Source organism: Ammospiza nelsoni, chromosome Z, assembly GCF_027579445.1.
Source record: "Ammospiza nelsoni isolate bAmmNel1 chromosome Z, bAmmNel1.pri, whole genome shotgun sequence".
Taxonomy (NCBI): Eukaryota; Metazoa; Chordata; class Aves; order Passeriformes; family Passerellidae; genus Ammospiza; species Ammospiza nelsoni.
Window position 1 is genome coordinate 4824872 of NC_080669.1, and position 18255 is coordinate 4843126.

Here is an 18255-nt window from a genome sequence, read left to right on the forward strand (position 1 = left end):
GTCAGGCTAACCCCGAGTGCTCAATGAGACAAAGGACAGAGAGAGAGAAGGCTGAGAAGAAAACTGATGCGTTATTCAGAGGGACATGGAAGAAGGGGATGGGACATTTTGTAGAGAATCTGAAAGTACATGGCAGCCTTGCCACAAAAGAACAAGCGAGTGTCAGACACAGATGGCCCTCCAGAAGCGTGGGAGGGAGGAAAGAAGATGAAGAAAATACTGAAGGAAGCGGTAGGAAGGAACAAGGTTTCCTACAGAACCTAGGGAGGATGGACGAGGAAATTAAAGCAGGATGTGTAATTGACTTATGGAGCTCACTGGCACTCTGAGTCATTCATTAGCCTGTGGTCATTTGGCTGTCAAAGAGAACATGCAAGTGGGCATTGGTGGGCTCCCTGGTGGGGAGCAGGGGGCAGAGAAAGAGACCAGACACACAAATCCTTACCCTCTCTTGTTTGAAATCTGCAAAAGCACCATCTGCATATTTCTGCTTGCTCAAAAGCTGCTTCCTCCTCTCCTGACGTTTGGCACGCTTCTGGAATTCCTCATTGTGACCATTCAAGTGTGCAGTCAGCTCTGCCGTGCTATGCAATTTTGTATCACAGTGCTTGCACTGGTAGACAGGGCTCTGAGAGCGGGTGCCGCTTCCAAGTATGGAAAAGTCCCTCTTCAAATCCTTGCTGTGGTGGTCAGTGTAATGCATGCACAGCAGCTCCGCCGTGCTGAAGGACAGCTTGAAACATTTAATGCACCTGAAGGGAAGCCACTCGATCTCCTGAGCCTCAGCCTCCACCTCAGGCTTTTCAAAGTCGTTCCTCTCCTCGGCTGGGGCCGGTTTTTCGTGCTCATCAGCGTACACGGCAGTGAAATATCCCCCCAGCTTGCTGGCGTGCTGCTTCTTGGGGAAAACACCGGGGTGACGCTTCATGTAGTGGGACACGATGCCCTTCTTGCTGAAGGACTGGAAGGAACAGAGCGAGCACTTCTTCTTCTCCACAGCCCTCCTCAGCTCCTCGCTGAGCTGAGGAGTGTCGTCCTTGGGAGGAGATGGAATGATCACTTTATTGGGTTTGTCGCTTACTGTCCTGGAGGCTGCCAGGCAGTGGGTGTAGTAAGCATCAATGTCATGTCTTTTCTGGTAGTGTGCTGCGAGCCCTTTGCGGATGGGGTTGGTGTAGGAGCACAGGGCGCACTTGAAGAGGTTGTTCTTGCCCTCCGGCTGCGCCCGGACGTTGTTGTGTTTGATGCGGTAGTGTCTTGCTATCCCCTTCCGGGTGGAGCAGAAATATTTACAGAGCTGACACCGGAAAACTGTGTGAGACACTAGGTGAGAACTGGAGAAATGAGGCGCCGGCATGGAGACCTCCCCAACGTCCTCAGCAGCAATTTCTGGGGAGGCCTTGATTTCGGTCACCATGTCTGGCTCCACTGAGGCAGACACCTTTGGCGGTGACTGGGCAAAAACGTCGAACTCGGGCTGGTTGTGGTACTTCTCATAGTGGATTTTCAGCTTCTCGAGGGTTCCGTGCGTGTAGGGGCAGAGTTTGCAGCGGTAAGCACCATAGCCCTGCTTGAAAATCCTGCTCGTCTCTTCCACGTCGTTCTGAGCTATGTCAGTCGACTGCTCCACGTCGTGCACAAAGTCCTCAGCAGTGACTTTCACTGATGGGTGACGCTTCTGGTAGTGTGTGAGGACGCCATGAATGCGTGTGTTAATGTAGGGGCAGTGCCTGCACTTGTACACAGCCCCTGGGTTAATGTCTATATCCTGAGCAAAGTCTGCTGCCTTCACTTTCATGCCAGGATGCTTTTTGCCGTAATGTGTCAGGAGGCCGTGCAGGTTGTTGTACTCAGACTGGCACACTGTACACTGGTATGGAGTGGAGGAGATGGCAGGATTTGCAGAAGCCAGCTGGACAGTTTTCTCATGGGAAAGGCTGGGATCCTCTGCACACTCTGCATCCTGATCCATCTGTGGTGTTGCTAGCTGGTCTTCAGATTCCATCCTGACCCCACCTTCATCGGGCTGTGGCATGGTTTTCTCAACAGTATCTTTCTCCTTGATAATATCTAACAACACAGATTCATCTCCATTCATGGCCCAAGGGTGAAATGCTTGGTAGTGATTGGTAATATCCCAAATAGAAGATGCTTCAAAAATGCAGTCTCTGCATTTGTAGGTCTTCATTTCTGTTGGCATCACTAGGGCAGGAGGGGAAGGATCGGGACCCGCCCAGAGTTTGGTGGCCATGTAGGTATAATCAACATAATGCTCGGGATGCCTCCTTTGGTAATGCACAAGCAAGCCACTCGGCTCTGTGTGTGAATAAATGCACCATTCACAGTGATAACCAGCTTCTATCAAGCCATCCAGAAACGCCCACCTCAGGATGGATGTCACCGTGGCCTTCAGATTTGGGTGGTCCTTCTTGATATGCTTCCTCAATGCATAGAAGTAAGGGGAGGTGTAGCTGCACTGCCTGCACTTGAGGGCTCTCAGCTTGGACTTGTCCCGCTCGGCGCCGGCGGCGTGGGCGGGCAGGCTGCCAGCCGATTTCTTCTGCCCGCGGTCACAGAGGCTCCTGATGGTGGCCGTGTGCTGCCTGATCACGTCGGCGTTGGCCTTGAAGTCGCGGTGCTTCTTCTGGTAGTGGATGAGCACGCCCTTCACCGTCCTGTTCCCGTAGTCGCAGTGCTGGCAGAAGAACATCTCGTTCTCCGGAGGGTTCACGGAGCCCTCGCGGCCCAGCTGCTGCATGGACACCGGCGGCCTCTGCATGCCCGGGGGCAGCTCCCCTGCCCTCATCATGGCTGCGGTCGGCGGGGCCTGCCTGATGTACTTGGCCGTGACCTTGATCTCGGGGTGCCTCTTCTGGTAGTGGACGAGCACCCCCACGACGGAGCGGTTGCTGTAGGAGCAGTGCTTGCAGTAGTAGAGCTCCGTAGAGAGGTCCGGCGGTGGTGGAGGGGGTGGTGGAGGCTGAGAGCCCAAGCTGGAGAGTTTCGGGGAGATGGGAGCCCCCAGCTCAAAGGACATTTGGGCCAGGGCAGAGCCCCTGTCAACAGAGACTACGCGCATGGTCTTCTGGATCCTGAAATACGAGGCCTTTTCTTCCGGGTGCTTTTTCTGGTAGTGCACCAGAACTGAATGCATGTTAGGGCTTGCAAATGAGCACACGTCACAGTCATAAACAACCACAGTGTTGACTGAAGGTTCCTTCTGATTTTCACATTCAGGACTGAAACTCTTGGTGGCACTTTTGTTAAAACCAGCTGGCACACCAGTCCCGCGAGCCACGGGGGTGGAGGTTGCCATAGTTTTTGGAGCAGAATTCAAGATCTCTCTCAGCGTCTGAGACTCTGTGTTCAGCCCTTCTTGCTGCTCGACAACATAGCTCGAAAATATCATTGCATTGTTAATTTTCACTGTGGGATGCATTCTTTGGTAATGTGGCATCAGGCTTCTAACATTTGGACTTGTGTAAGAGCAGAAGCGGCAGCGGTAAATCAGATCAGAATGATCAAAGTTCAGTACATTCATAGCTTCAGGATGATGCTCCCCATAATGCTGCTGCAGGTCTTCAAAATTTGTGTAGTCGATGTAGCACTCGAGACACCGGTACACTGCGCTGTGATCATTGGGATCCAGGATGTACCTAAAGCTGAATTTGATGTAGGGGTGCATGCGCTGGTAGTGGGTGCTAACACTCCTGGCAGATTTGTTGCTGAAATCACAGTGTTTGCAATAGTAAAGCCTGCCAGAGTCGCTGAACTCAGAGTTCTCGTTGTTCTGGTCGGTACCGTACATGTTGGACTGGCTGCCCAGAACAGAGGCATTAGGGCTCTGATGGTCCTTCATGCTGACAGCAGAGTAGTAGTCCTCCTCATCCTCAGACAAAGTGAGCTCAATCTCCGCCCCGTTGGTGGAATTGTAGTCGTGCTGCATGCTCCTGAAGCTCGCCTCCTTCTGGGAATCATTAGCCTCCCTGCCCCACATTTGCTGGGGTGCGTAAGAACTGGAGACCTCCATCATTGGTTCTGTTTGCTCTTCTTCTCTGTCCAACTCCACCTCTATCTCCACCTCATTGTCCTCCTCCTCCTCCTCATCATCCTCCACGTTAATCACAGCATCCTCCTGCTGTTTGTTTTGGCTGATCTTGCTCTGCAGGTTGCTCGCTATTTCGTCAATCCTAGTTCTCTTTTTCACGGGAGAGAGATCCAAAGGGAAGTCATTTGAGACCTTCCTGGGGGCTTTTGCAACGAAGTTATTTTTAGATGAGAGCCCAAGGATGGAGGTCTGGCTCTTCTTCACCGTGCTGGCAGAGGGGTGAGCATCTGCCTCGCTCTCCTGCGGTGCGTTTGACGGCGGCCCATCGTATTTAGGCAAGTTGTCACAGAAGGAATGCTTGTGCTGCTGATGAACTCGGAGGCCTTTCAAAGTGGTGGTGGAATAGTTGCACAACGTGCACTTGTATGGATGCTGTGAATGGGGCTGGGGCGACTGCTGCTGCTGCTGCTGCTGCTGCTGCGGTTGCGGCTGCGGCGGCTGCGGCTGCACGGGTTCCATCATCCCGGCCGACTTCCTGCCGTTGATGTTCCCGCCCTCGTAGGACACCGTGCTGTCGTTCAGGGACGAGGCAATGCTCTCAGCCTGGGAGTTCATGGTGTCCCAGTCGGATGTTGCTCCCGTGTGGCACTGCTTGTGGGCACCGAGCTTCAGGGAGCTCTTGCAGGTGAAGGGGCACTCGTCACACTTGTAGACAGCCGTCTTCCCAGACAGGTGGATGTTCTCGATGTGACGGGAAATACTTCGGCGGTGCATGGTCAGGAAAGGGCAGAAAGGACACTGGAACCTGTTCATGTATCTCCTGAAAGGAATCCCCTTTGTTTCCAATAGTTTGTTGCCATCAGATCCCATCAGCTGCTCTGCAGACATTCCTGAGGTCTGGTGATCCATGGAGTTTAAGCCATTCTCGCTGTCCATTTCATTTAGCTCTTCATCTGAGCTGGAGTCATTTAGCATACTGCTTGTTTCCAGGTCAGCAGAAGAATTCGTCATATCAGCAATTCCATAGCGGGATCTGTCAGACAAATTAACCATGCCCGAGTTGTGAGGTGACTTAGGCTTCATTTGAGGGTAAGACACAGAAGAAAACTTCGAAGATGTAGAAGAGTTGGGCCTGATGAGTGAATTGCCCATAGATCCCCTGAAGTTTGAGACATTAGCACTCGACATCTCACGTCCTGTAGTGTTCATGGACATGTAATTCGAGTTTGGAGAGGCACTCTGGGCACTCTTACTCTGCACCTCGGGTGCGCTGGTTCCATCCTGCTGCTGCCTCAGGCTCGACAGGATTTTCACCATGCTGCGGTGCTTCTTCATCATGTGGTCACACCAGCGCTCCCTCCGAGGTGTCTGGTAGCTGCACCACTCACAGCAAAAGTTGCCCCTAGACTTGGTCAGGGGCTTGACCATCGACTCCAAAATGCTCCGCTCCACCACCTCTGCCGGCAGCTCCTTGCAGGGTTCCTGCACTGGCACAGAAGCAGACGTTGATTCAGACACAGCAGCAGCAGCAGCAGCAGCAGCAGCAGCAGCAGGAGCTGAACTCTCTTTCAGGTTGTTTTTGTGATACATTTTCTGGTGCTTAATAATCCTCGCACGCCTGGGTGACTTGTAGGTGCAGAACTGGCAACTGAAAACTTTACCAAACCCTTCATGCATCATGATGTTGTAATTTAGGGAACTAGAAGCTGGTGGCCCCACTGAGCTCCCCCCAGCCTGTGCTCCATGAACCTTCCGTGTGTGCTCTATGAGGAGGTTTTTGGAACGGAAGTAACGCACACAGAACTTGCACTGGAAAAACTTGCTGGTTGGTTTAGGGTTTGGAGCCATATGCTGGCCATAGAAAGTCTGGCTCTGGCTATAGTAACTTCCAGTCCCCATCTGACTTGTTGCATTTTGCCCTAAAATGAGAATTAAGGTGTATATGTAAATTTGTAAATAAAATATAATTTAAAAAAGGCTTTTCCTTCACCCACCCTGTATGCTTAAGAATGTAACCACACCCTGAACTGACAACAACCATTACAGGATTCCCTCAGTTGCTTATGGTAATATCTACAGACCTGGCAATGGTCAGAAAAGTGACCATTATACATAATTTCTACATATACATGACTGTGGTGTATAGTTTTGGGTGGATAGTTTCCAAAATGACCTTCTCGGGGGGAAAAAATAAAACTAGTTCAGTTTGAAAACTAACTAAAGTTGTAATTTTGAGGTGGTTCATGGTAGTGAAGAACAACCATGAAAAGCTGAAAATGAAAAATCTGTATGAAGAACCCCATGAAAAGAAGCTGGGAAATAAAACCATCCTCCATGCTTGCATTTGCAGGGAAAAAAAAAAGCCATGGTCAGAGCCAGTATGGCTGATGCCAGATATCTGCTTTGCTGACACAGCCATAAAGATAATGCAGATTTTTAAGCCACAATTAAGGCAGAAATCAAAACACACTGAAATAAGACACATGTAAAATAGGGGGGTAAGAGCTGAGATCTTAAGAGCTGAGATCAGTCTTGGAGTTGAGATTTACCTGCTATGTCATCTGCAATTGCGAATTCATCCTTTACAGAAGAAAATTCAACCTCGGTCTGGTTGCTGGCGTTGATGGAACCAGACCTTGGCTGGGTAGGGCTCTCCTCAGAGACATCAGTTGGCTGCAGGAAAGCAGTGTGAACGTCCTGAATGTGAGCTTTTAGGTCTTCGTAGGATGGAGCTCGAAAATCGCAGCCATCACACTGCAGGACCTCCATGGTTCAGGATGATCTTTTACATTAGAAAAATCTGCAGGAGAAACAGGAGAAGAACGATATGAGTTTACAGCAGCTTTTGGAACAAATCCTGGTAACACCAAGGTAACACCAAGCTTTTGATGACTCAGTCACTTGCAGAGATTCCACAAACACAGCGGCGTGGAACTCAACCTTTCCTTGCCCTATTAAGAAGCGTCTGCTCAGATTCACAAGAAGTCCTATCTAGGTAGCTCACAAGCTGCTGACTCAACTCTCTGACAAGTGACTACTCATCCGCTGGACTTTGTCCTCTTGGCTTTTCCATCGGGCTGTTTTTTCAGAATTTGGTCTTGTTCAAAGACCACAGCCCATGTGCAGAGAAATGCACTGGAATTTACAATCAGAAGACACCAGTTTCTGCCTTCAGGAGACACACTCTAAGCTTCCTGGAAGTTGCCAATTCCTGCTGCACTCAGTACCATGCATCAAAAGCTCCCACAGGGAGAAACTGGTCTTTCTTCACAGCATACTACTATCTGTCCTGATATTGAAAACCTAGAGCTAACAGCAAGGTTAGATACACTTACACGTACCCAAGGCACAATATTTTGCTCTGCCCTACTTCCACCAAGCTTCTAAGGACACCTCCACTCTTTGTTAAAATGTTTATAGTTTCATCAGTCTATTCTAGGGACAAGACCTTTGTGCCTTAGCAGTCTGGGGGATGGAGACAGCCCGAGGAAGAAAAGGACAGCAACGGGAATAACCACGCTGAAAAAGTACAATGGAAACATGAGTTACAAAGACTCAAGAGCCATTATGACTTCCCTGATTTATCAAAAAACCCTGCATACCTACAAGGAGAAAGCAACACAAGACACAGTGAAGAATAGTGGTTCAGTTGTGACAATTAATCCTGCCATAGAGGGCTGCACTGCCATGAAGGACAGGAGACACAAAGCACAAGCCAAACAAAAGACTTAGACCCTCCTACCCTGTGCAGTGCTCAGACACAAGATCCACCTTCCTATGCTAATGCAGCAATTCCCTCTTTAAACTTCCATGCATCTGCTGGAAAAGGATGAGCATTTCAGAGGTCCAAGACACAACAGCAGCCCACAGCAATTTAAATCCCATGTGTTTGCTGTGTGTGGAGTATGAAGGAAGCAACCTAACAAAGTGAGGAGAAAGCTCCAAAACATTAAGGCACAGAAACAAGAGAGGGTACTGCACCAGGATTTTACATGAAAGAATGCTTCTCCTGATAGCCTGCTAAAATAAACTTCTAGCTGGTCAAATTCCGGACAGTCTGAGCACAGAGGCTCTCCTCGCATTCACCTACACTACTTTGCAGGCTGCACGGTGTCCTTTCTCTCCCCCCACTCCCTCTCACCACCAATAAAGAAAATGAACGCTGCACCAGCTTCTTTTCAGCTAACAAAGTTACAATAATCGAGATACTCAAGCTTTTATGTGCAAGCACCAGACCAAATTGTGTGGAAGAGGTTGCTATCTGCTCTGGATCAAATTACAGCAGTGAGTGAAGCCCCACCCCACGTCTCCTTTAGCACAGTCCATTAGACCTGAAAACAAATTTTTCCATGGAGCAGACGACTCCTGCATTTAGAGCACTTCACAGAAAAGCAGATCATCCAGTTTTCACTACCCATCCCCCAAGCTTAGTCCTTTCATCTCAGCCAAACAAGCCACAGCTCCACTGAATGTGTTTATCACACTTTCAAGAGATATGAGCCCCTGCGTCACTGAAGCTTTAAGACTCACTAAGCTGCCCTAGTCCTCTGAGCTTTGGGAGCAGCCATTTTAGCTCAGACAACTCCTGCACTCAGAGCCTCGGAGCTCCTTGCCTGTGCACAACATGGCCTCACTTATCTCAGCTTCAGCTCAAGCACACCAGCCTTTTTTCTTTTCTTTTTTTTTCCTCTCTTTTTCCCCCCCTTCCTTCTTTGAACTCCTCCTCCTCAAGGTGATGCTTTAAAAACCACCACCCCTCAGAATCACATCTCCCTCACATTTCTCCTGCATGGCTTGCCCTCCAAAATCGTGTCCCTGCTCTCCTCCCCCTGCGCCTTTCCCTCAGAGCTGCACCTTCTCTCCTTCAGCAGAAGGTTTCCCCAAAACATCTCCTCAGGCAGGGATGGGTTCCCCTGTCCCATGGATGACAAAACGTGGCTCCAGAAAACGCTGCAATCACAGCGTCAACACACTGGTCCAAGCTGTCCTACAGGCAGAGGCGACATGCAGCTGAGCCTCCCAGGAGCAGCAGCAGCAGGAGGAGGAGGAGGAGGCGCGGGGGAGTGAGGGGGGACAGCAGGCGGGAAGGCTCCAGCCGGGCCTGTCCCTGGGGAGCTCTCCTGCTTGGCGCAGAAGACACACCACCCCACTGCCCTGCCAGATTCCAAAGTCTAATGACCTTTGTTAATCACCACCCAGCCTGTCTGCATCAGCAAACCCTGCCAGCAGACACACCCTTCACACAAAGGCTGTAGCTATGCCTTTTAAGAGAGGTTCTCTGAAAGCTCCATTGTGTGGAAGAGATGAAAAACAACGGCGCGCACACACAAAAATCTCACTCTTTCCCCCGCCCTCCCCTCAGCCTTCGCCCCCCTCAGCCCCCCGAAAACTTCAGACCCTTGAGAAACATCACCACAAAACGCTCTGAGCTCTGTCTCTTTTGGAAAACCTCAGGCCAGCTTATGAAATAGAAAACCAGAAGGGAGACCAACGTTTTTATGGAAAAAAAAAAGGACAATCCTGGTAGCTCCAAGAGGTGAAAACCACCACCATTTTCATTAATCTCCAGCAAGCATTGCTGCTTGGAGAATGTATCCTTGAGGATGCTGGTTGCTCTCTACACAAGCTTGAACCAACCATTGTGTTGAGAGATATCATTAATAGCTGCTGATTACACAACTGATGGAGACTCTCCAATGGGTTCCAGCTCCAATCTCAGCAGGGTCTGCACCACAAAGGCAGCACCAAACCCAAGAAAGGTTAATCTTGCTGTTCTTCCCGTGAGGAACAAACTCTACCTCAGCTCAGGTAGAGCTGAGTGGACTTCAGTGTGGTGTTTCCACCACCCATCACCTGCTGAGAGCAGGACGGAGTCTTCCATAAGGGATTCTGCTCCACCATTTCCATGTTCTTTAAAATCCCTCCATTGCACAAGGGCTAAAAACACATACTGCCAGTTTGAGCTCATATATCAGAAGAAAATGTAACACAAGTGCATCTTTCTTCTTTTTTGTCCACATGGGAGATGACACCAGGAGAGACTCACCCAGTGAAAAGAGCAAAGAGCATTTTCAAGGGCAGATGTTAAAACTCTGTCAAACCACATCCCAAGCCATGTAGACAAAGCAATATTCACATGTCTCCATCATGGTCAGCTAAGCTAACTCATTCCATAACCCTTTAGATTTTCAGTAAAAAAATTTAGAGGGGAAATGGAGGTGGAGTGAGACAGGAGTTACCAAATCTAGTAACTCAGCAGCAGAAGTGTGGGAAGAAAAACCTAAAACAACCAAACAAAACCACCATTAAATGAATCCATAAATCCCAGAAGCCCTTGAACATATTCACAGGCAATCTCTTGAGACCAAATTGTGTATAAATAATATGTGACTTCTAAAATATCCTTACTAATGCAATGCTAACCTTACAAAACATTATTAAAATGCCATTGTCTGGCTAATTTGCATTTACAACGTCTTCTTAAATATGGAGGTATTCTCATATTTCTTACGAGCAGAAAGCTTTCAAAACATTGAGCAGCAGAGATTCTCAAAGCCAGTTTTAAAGATATGAGGTGGTCTCAAATTGTCTACAGCATCCTCCTCTACACTCATAAACGCTTGAGAACATCTGAGACACAGTTGCATTAGATTTTGAGGTTTTTAAAAATCCAAAACAAAAGATAATTGTGCTTGTTGAACAACAGTAATTACAGAATTTGGCAGCAGCCAAAGTAGTACAAATCATTATGTTTAAGTTTGGTTTTAAAGCTTCAAAATACAAAATTAATTGTGAAGCCCAAGGCACTGACCTCAAAATTGAGCTTCTGTGGTTTGACTACCCATCCGTTATATTTTGAGATGGAGTCAGCAGAGCTTCTCCAAGTTAAGAATATGCACATGCACAACCACAACTAAAAAGGTCAATCAGACCACACAACACTCCACCAGCTTCCAGCTCAGCATTAGTAACACTGCATGTGAAACAAAGGCATTTCCAGCTCCTCCAGCCGTTCCTCTGGTCAGATAATCAGAGCCCTCTCCATCCCTACAACTGCAGGTTGCACTCAGAGCGCTCATTTTACTCAGAAAAAAGTGGAGCTGAAGTGAAAATCTCTTCCCCCCCCCCCCAGGACCTTGGAGCAGGGAAGTGGTTGTGTCACCCTCCTCGGAGGTATTTAAAGATGCGTGGATGTGTACCTTGGGGGCACGGTTTAGTGCGTGAACATGAGGACTCCATGGTCCTCGAGGTTTTTCCAGTCTTCCCCACCCATCCAGAAATTAACTATCAAACACCACAACAAAATTTGCTGGCGTATAATTACAGATAAGACAAGTTGTCAGAATTCCCATGAGTAGCACCTCAGGCATTTTTCCTTGCTAGAGAAGCCTGGGTTTTATACCAGTGCCTACAGCTGGGCTCCCGGCCAGGTTCAGCCCATGTACAGCGGAGCTGCAACTCTCATCTTTGGATTTGGGGTTTTGGGCTTTTTTTTTGCCCCCAATTTTTTCTTCTTAAACATTTTTTATAATGCCACAACAGTGAAAATGAGGACTAAACAAAGAAAATAATAGGAGTAATGCAAAAACTGACACATTTGAGAAGCTGGAAACCTGATGTCTATTCCAACTGGAGGAAGCCAACCTCTGCTCTCATTTATGAAAGGAAACCCCATAATTAATTAAGAATTCAGAGAATCAATTCAACTATCAACTACAGTCAGGTAAACCTACTCAACTCGTGGGTCTTTTTCAATGACTGAATTCCAGTCAAGCTGTTGGAATTTTTGTCCTCCGAACACTGTCTTTGGAGTTACTTCTCTGAGCTGGTAACAACATAAACTAAACTGAAACACCATTTCTTTTTTTCACTATTTTTTTTCTTTTTTATTTGATGCAACCAGATTTTCATAGAACTCAATGGGTTGGGTTGCAACTCCATAATATACACATACTTTGTGGATCATATTTTCTTGTGAAGGAATTAATAATAAAACTGTATCATTGGTTACAGCTTAAATTCTCTATATATCCAGTTTTGGGTTGTTTGTTCCATTCTGAAACTCAACAGTTAAGGACATAAGAGAGCTGATGCTTGTGATTCCTATCTTCCAGAAAAACTTCCCTTGACTTACATGGAAAGGTATATCAAAATGTAAGGTATTTTCAGGAATAACTTTACTATTGAAGATTCAGTACAAATCAATAATAAAAACAGTCTAAACTGAGAAGACACAAACTCATTTTCTTCCCAAAATGTCCTTATCCAGCTACCTGAAAGACTGTTTGAACATGAAGTGGGTTTCAGATCTGACTTCACAAAAGGAAGTCTTCTACACATGCTTTGCACATTATTTTTCAAACTTTTCAGAAATCTCCCTGTCTTGGAAAATAGGATGGCTAATCCATACAATAAATATTTATTTATGTCCCTGAATCCAGACACCAATACCACACTAAATCTATCACAGCTTGCAAAATCTTCTACATTAAAAAAATGTATATAAATCACATTATTCTTAAAGCTCATGGAAGAGATGATTCTCGTTGCTACCAGCAGCACGGTTGGGTTTTCTTTTTTTTTTTTCAGTTCAAGAAAGCAAGGATTCATAGAACCTTTCACATAAATGAGATTAAATGGGTCCAAATGATTGATACACTGGTTTCAACTCAACTGGCTCCCCACGACTATGACTTCTCAAAAATGGGGGTGGAAAAAAGGCAAAACAAATAAACAGAAAATCCAAAACCCCAGAAAAATGTAGTTATTGAATATTAATACCTATTAACCATCTCACTGAAAGACCATGGATTTTAGAAGATGAAAGGAGAATCACAGATAGTGGCACCTATCTGTCTGCTTCTGCCAGAGCTTTACTGATTCAAGCTACCTAAGTGCTGATGACTCCTTCTTTTCTCACAAATAATGTTTCTTCTCTTTCTTTCTCACCTGGGGTCTACATATACACCTGATCTGTTAAAAAAAAATACATTAAGAGGCCACCTGAATGCCTGAAGGGTACTTTCAAACTTCAAACTTTGAAATAAAAGCAGATTGCAAATAAAATGCCACAGTCTTATTAAATGACAAACTTGCACTGTCATACAAATTACAATTCTGGCCTTTTTTGTCCCTTTCCTTTGGGTTAGCTGTGAGGCAGTACATGATACAGAGCACAGGCAACAGAGTCTGAGGGTAAAGAACTTCCCTGATGAGAAAGCCTCTCAAACATTAAATGCTCTTGCTCCAAGCAAGGCTAGAGGATGGGTTCTTCTGATCTTCTGAATTACTTTCATGGCAAGTTATTAATCCCTACAGAATTCTGAAAGACACTAAATATATATATGAGAATCTGAACAACTGGGTGGTCAGAGTAGGACCTTTTCCCTTATTAAGTATGACACTTAATTTGCTGCACAAAACTAGTTTAAGAGGGAGGTGAAGCAGGATGGGGCAAAAATTCAGAGCAGAAATGTGGTTTTGCCACTTGGTTCCTGTACTAACAGGACACAAGCCAAGTCATTCACCTCCCCAACACAACCCACAGCCCCTCAGTGCCCTTCTCCGCAGACACAAGGGGCAAGAGGGCTGGCCCAGGCGAGGAAAACAGACACCAGAGCCAAGCAGCTTGGCTTTTGTACCCTGCTCATTAGTGCTCCCCATATGGCACAATGGAATTGAATGCACTGGGTCCGGGGTTTCTAATTTCCAGCCAAGAGTGTATTGCTAATTACCTCGTGTAAGAAAGAGGTGCAAACCCCCGGTGTGTGTGCTGAGTTTGAGAGGGAGAGGAAGAAGGTGTCAGTAGGTGGTGCTGAAGAACACGGCAGCACCGGTGCCCGGGTACTCCAGAAAACAACCTAATTCCTTCTCATGCATTTGCAAATACCTTCCAGGAGCTTTCACACAAAGGATGCATTACCAGCCTCACCCTGGAAGGAGCAGGGGAGGAGCAGGCTCCTCAGCTTGGCACAGCCCCAGCAAAGACCTCGTCCTTGCCAGGAAAAGCTGTTTAAAAGGGGGTCCTGCAGTGGCAAAGCAGGTATGACAAACTCCATGTGGGACCATGGACTGAAAGAACAGCCACAAAGTCTGAGGAGAGAAGAGATTATCTCCTGATAGCCATCTGCCCTTAAAACACCCTGCAGTGCCTTCAGAGGTAATCTTGCCATTCACCCTGAACTCCCATGCTCCGTTCCATGGTCACTGGCAGTGCTGCGAGCTTTAAAGAGGACCAAATCTCAGTTTGCAGGAAGCACAGTATTTTTACAGAGGCTAAATACAGCTTTATGAACTGGTGACAGGGCTAAACCATGGGAACACAGAAACTGCTGGATTATTTTAGGGGCCACAGAATTTTAATCTTAAGAGATCTGAGATTAGACCAGCCAACACAGCTGGTTCAAAACACATGCAGGCACTCTATGAGTGTAGTCACAGAGGTGAAAACCAAGTCACTAGCACTCAGAAACCACAAATGCAAAAGAGCAAAGCTCTGCTTTGGCCCTCCAACTAAAAAAATGTGGTGCCAAATAAAGCCAGAATAACACTAACTTGAAAAATGTATGTCAAAAGTTGTTTTTCTGGACTCATGTTCCTCCTTTAGGTGCAGAAACTGAACTGGACCTCTCGTAGCCGTGGTGACAAAGACTGAACTTGGCTGGTGAGAGGAGTAATCTTCCAGCCAGAGATCACTTCCCGAATTTGGCACCCTGTTACCCTGTTTGGTCACTCAAGACTCGCTAAGAGAAGTTCACAGGGCAGCTGGGAACCAAAGGAACATTGCCTGGATCAGATCCAAGTGAGCCATAGCCCTCTGCCTGTCTGTCACACCCATCAGAGCTCAGCTTCCTAAGGACCCTGGGGAGTAAGAAGCCCTCTCCCTCAGTCCATCCAGAGATCTTATGTGCTCCAGAAGTACTTTAAAAGTACAAGAGAGCTTGGGGAGAGGATGGAAAAGGACTTTCAGTGGAATGTTTTTAACCCCACAAAACCAAAGCACCAGAACTGATGTTCTGTACCAGCCAGCAAAGCTGAGTGCAGCAGCACAACACCTCATGCAAGCCCACTTCATGCATGACTCCAATTATAAAGCAAAATCCACTGCAGAAACCCTGCTGGAAGGTGAGAAAATGCTGATTAACAAAGTCTAAAGATTGTTCAGCTCTCTCAGCTCACCCTTCAGAAGCACATGTTTGTTTGAGGAGCTCCTCTGACACCCTGGCTATTTTAACACTGCCTTTGTCTCCAGCTATCCCTCCCCTTCCCCCAAGCTTTCTGCTATATTTGACATTTGCAGGGCAGCAAGCAGAAGCTTCTCTGTCCGCCAGTTCATTTCCTCAGGTAATACAAATCCATCACTGACCCATTTATAATACCAGACAGAATACACAGTTTTATTTGCCCACTGACTCGCACGCAGCATGGCAGCCAGCATCTCTGCCCCAGGTAAAAGAACATATACTTTTCCAGCACTTGACAGATCTCAGACCAGTGATTACCATTAGGCTGACACCTCTTCTCCCTGACAACCCCTCCCAAGAGTTCTTTTCCACCTGGGCAAGTGAAGGTCCCCTGTTTGTTTGGTGGTGGTGGCAGCAAGATGCTGGTCCTGCCCGCTGAGGAGGGATGCTGCAGAAAAGGAGGAGCAAGTTCCTGGTAACACATTGCCCAAAATAACAACTTATTTGTCCCAAACACCCTCAGATATAGATATAATCCTTTGGATTGCATGTTGAGGTACGATATCCTGGGTCCAAATGAGAACCTTGCTCCTTTTACTCCCCAGTTTCACTCCCTTACTCCTTCCAGGAATCAGATTTTTGCAGTTGGTGTAATAATACAAAGCTCAAGTCTTAAAATAGCACTCTGGCTCATAATCATAATCATTAATGTGATACATAGATGGCAGACAGGCTCTAGAAGAAACCAAGTGGAACATCTACAGTGCACTTCAGGGTTGGAGGAAAGGGAATTCCGAGTGATCCTGCAATTATGGATCACAACATTTGCGAATCGACCAGGGTTAATGACAGTTCTCCAGCCAGAAAGTGGTTTAATCAAAGAGGAATTAGAAACTATGACATTAAAACAAGGAAAAAGCTGTTAGTCCCTGTCTGTAAAAAAAATATACTTCATTATGCAGGTAATAATCAAGAACAATCTCCCACACACACAAAAAAAAAAAAAAAAAAACCAAAAAAAACCCCACAACCAACCTCTTGTTAACCTTATTTCATGTCTTTCCAGTAATAAACATCCTGTGTCCCTGACTACTATGAATGCATTCAAATTAAGGAGAAATCTAGTACTATGGCTCAGTTGTATCAAAAATGGTAAGAAGTTGAAGCTCCTAATGGAGTTCTTCTGTCCTAGTTTAATTCTCTTTGCTTTAAATAAGCTGTTTGAGGGTCAACCACTGACACCCAATTTCTTTTTCTTTCTCCTAAGAAATACTCAAATAGGAAATGGATCATAAAGAGTAAAGAAATCCTGATTTTCTTTGTAATAAGGGCTTAGATTATAAGCAACTGCATCCTTCAAAAGCTACAATCCTTGCAAATATGTGGACATTACAGAACTCTTGAGTTTTTTTTCTCTTCTGCAAGTCCATTACACAACACCTTATTTTTTTCAGCTGTTGCAAATGCTCTGCACTTAATGATTTAAAACTCATCAATCTTCGAGCATTTAAATTTATCAAGGAAGGTAACAAAACCTAATTTTAGAACAAAATAGTCAGTCTCCATTGTCATAAGACAACTCTCATTTCTGAAGAACCATTCTCACGTGGCCTCAAAGATACAGGATGACACCTCATAAAAGAAAAAGTGAAGCAAAACCTTCACGCCAGAATATGTAAACAATTGCCAAACCACATATTTAACCCCCAGTGTCTATTGCCACAAGGAAAGTTCTGTTCAAAACTAGGTTGTCAAGATAAAAAGTATCTCTTGAGGTAAAAAAAAAAAAAAAAAAAAACAAAACTAAATCATCATTACAACAACTGAGTAACCTGGAATCTGCACCCAAATCTTTATTTTTGTAACAAAGGAGAGTGGAAGAAATTTTCAGTTTTCCTGGTCTAAAAGAAGAGAATTCTTGAGGAAATTCATTTAAAAAAAACAATTACGTGTGCTTATTAAAAATTTGAACAGTCTCCAGTTAGGAGAAGACAAAATGCACTTAAAACCCCACCAAGATTCTTAGACAAATATAAGGAAATGCAGCACAGTGGCAACTCAGGCTTTGTCAGGATTTTGGTTTTGTGTATAATAAGAAGCAATAAAGACAAGCCTCAGGAGAACTGTTAAATAAATGGCTAATAAATGGTCTTCTAATAAGACCTGGCCTCAGAAAAACCCTTATTTTGTTGCATTATTGAAAATTGGTGAGACAGTGGCTCTTCAGGACAGGTATTCTGCTTTTGGCTACGTGCTTTGGGACCCAAAAAGGCTGTTTGGAACTGCAGAGCCTCTGTCTAAATAACTCCATGGGTAGGCAAACCTTGACATTTTCTCTGCATGCAAAAGTGGACAGGAATGGGTAAGATGTTTTTAAGATGAGAAAGATTGAAAAAAAAAAATTCAAAATATGCAAAAGAAACACAGAAGACTGAAGCCCTGTGGTGGTTTAAAATCCATCTGGAAACCAAAGAGAACCTTCAGCCTGATGAGATACAAACAGAATTATGGAATTTAGCTTGCCTTTTAATCTGGGGAAGTTCAGAAGTAATGTTCTGAAAGCAAAGGAAGGGTTTTCTGGCTCTAGTAAATTCACCTATGATAATGACAAAGGTACATGTGCTGCATTCCACAGTTTGAAAGCAAATGGGTACATAATTCCTAACATCTTTACTGATTATTGTAGAACCATTAAAAAGGGACTAAATTTGACTTAAAGGGAAGTTACTTAGAACCTTCCCAACTTGCTGCTTTTCCAAATACATACATCTAAGTACTTTCAGTAGATCAAGTGTCTTTGAATCCTCCAGCTCAAGCAAATTTTAAAATAAAGCAGGATTAAGTTCAAAGCAGAACCACGTAAAGAATTTTATCTTGTTCCTACTAAAGGAATAAAGATGGAAACAAGCAAAAGGAAAAAAAGGAAACAAACAAGCAAAGAAAACCAGAAAGCAAAACCTGAAGCGCAAAGGCCTATGTTAGACTCAACTGTTGAAAAAATAAAAAGATTTATGGTGGTTGAAA

At 45.6% G+C, this 18255-nt stretch overlaps 1 protein-coding gene across 1 annotated transcript in view; it reads right to left on the minus strand.

Moving 5' to 3' along the window:
• The window catches only part of ZNF462 (zinc finger protein 462), a 70405-nt gene that overhangs the window by 42039 nt on the left and 10111 nt on the right, over window positions 1–18255 (minus strand). Inside the window, exons 2-3 of the mRNA XM_059493155.1 lie at window positions 6598–6848; window positions 446–5967 (exon numbers count right to left, since the gene is read on the minus strand). Coding sequence (XP_059349138.1) covers window positions 446–5967; window positions 6598–6817 — 5742 coding nt within the window. The 5' untranslated portion in view covers window positions 6818–6848. The remainder of the gene's footprint in view (window positions 1–445; window positions 5968–6597; window positions 6849–18255) is intronic.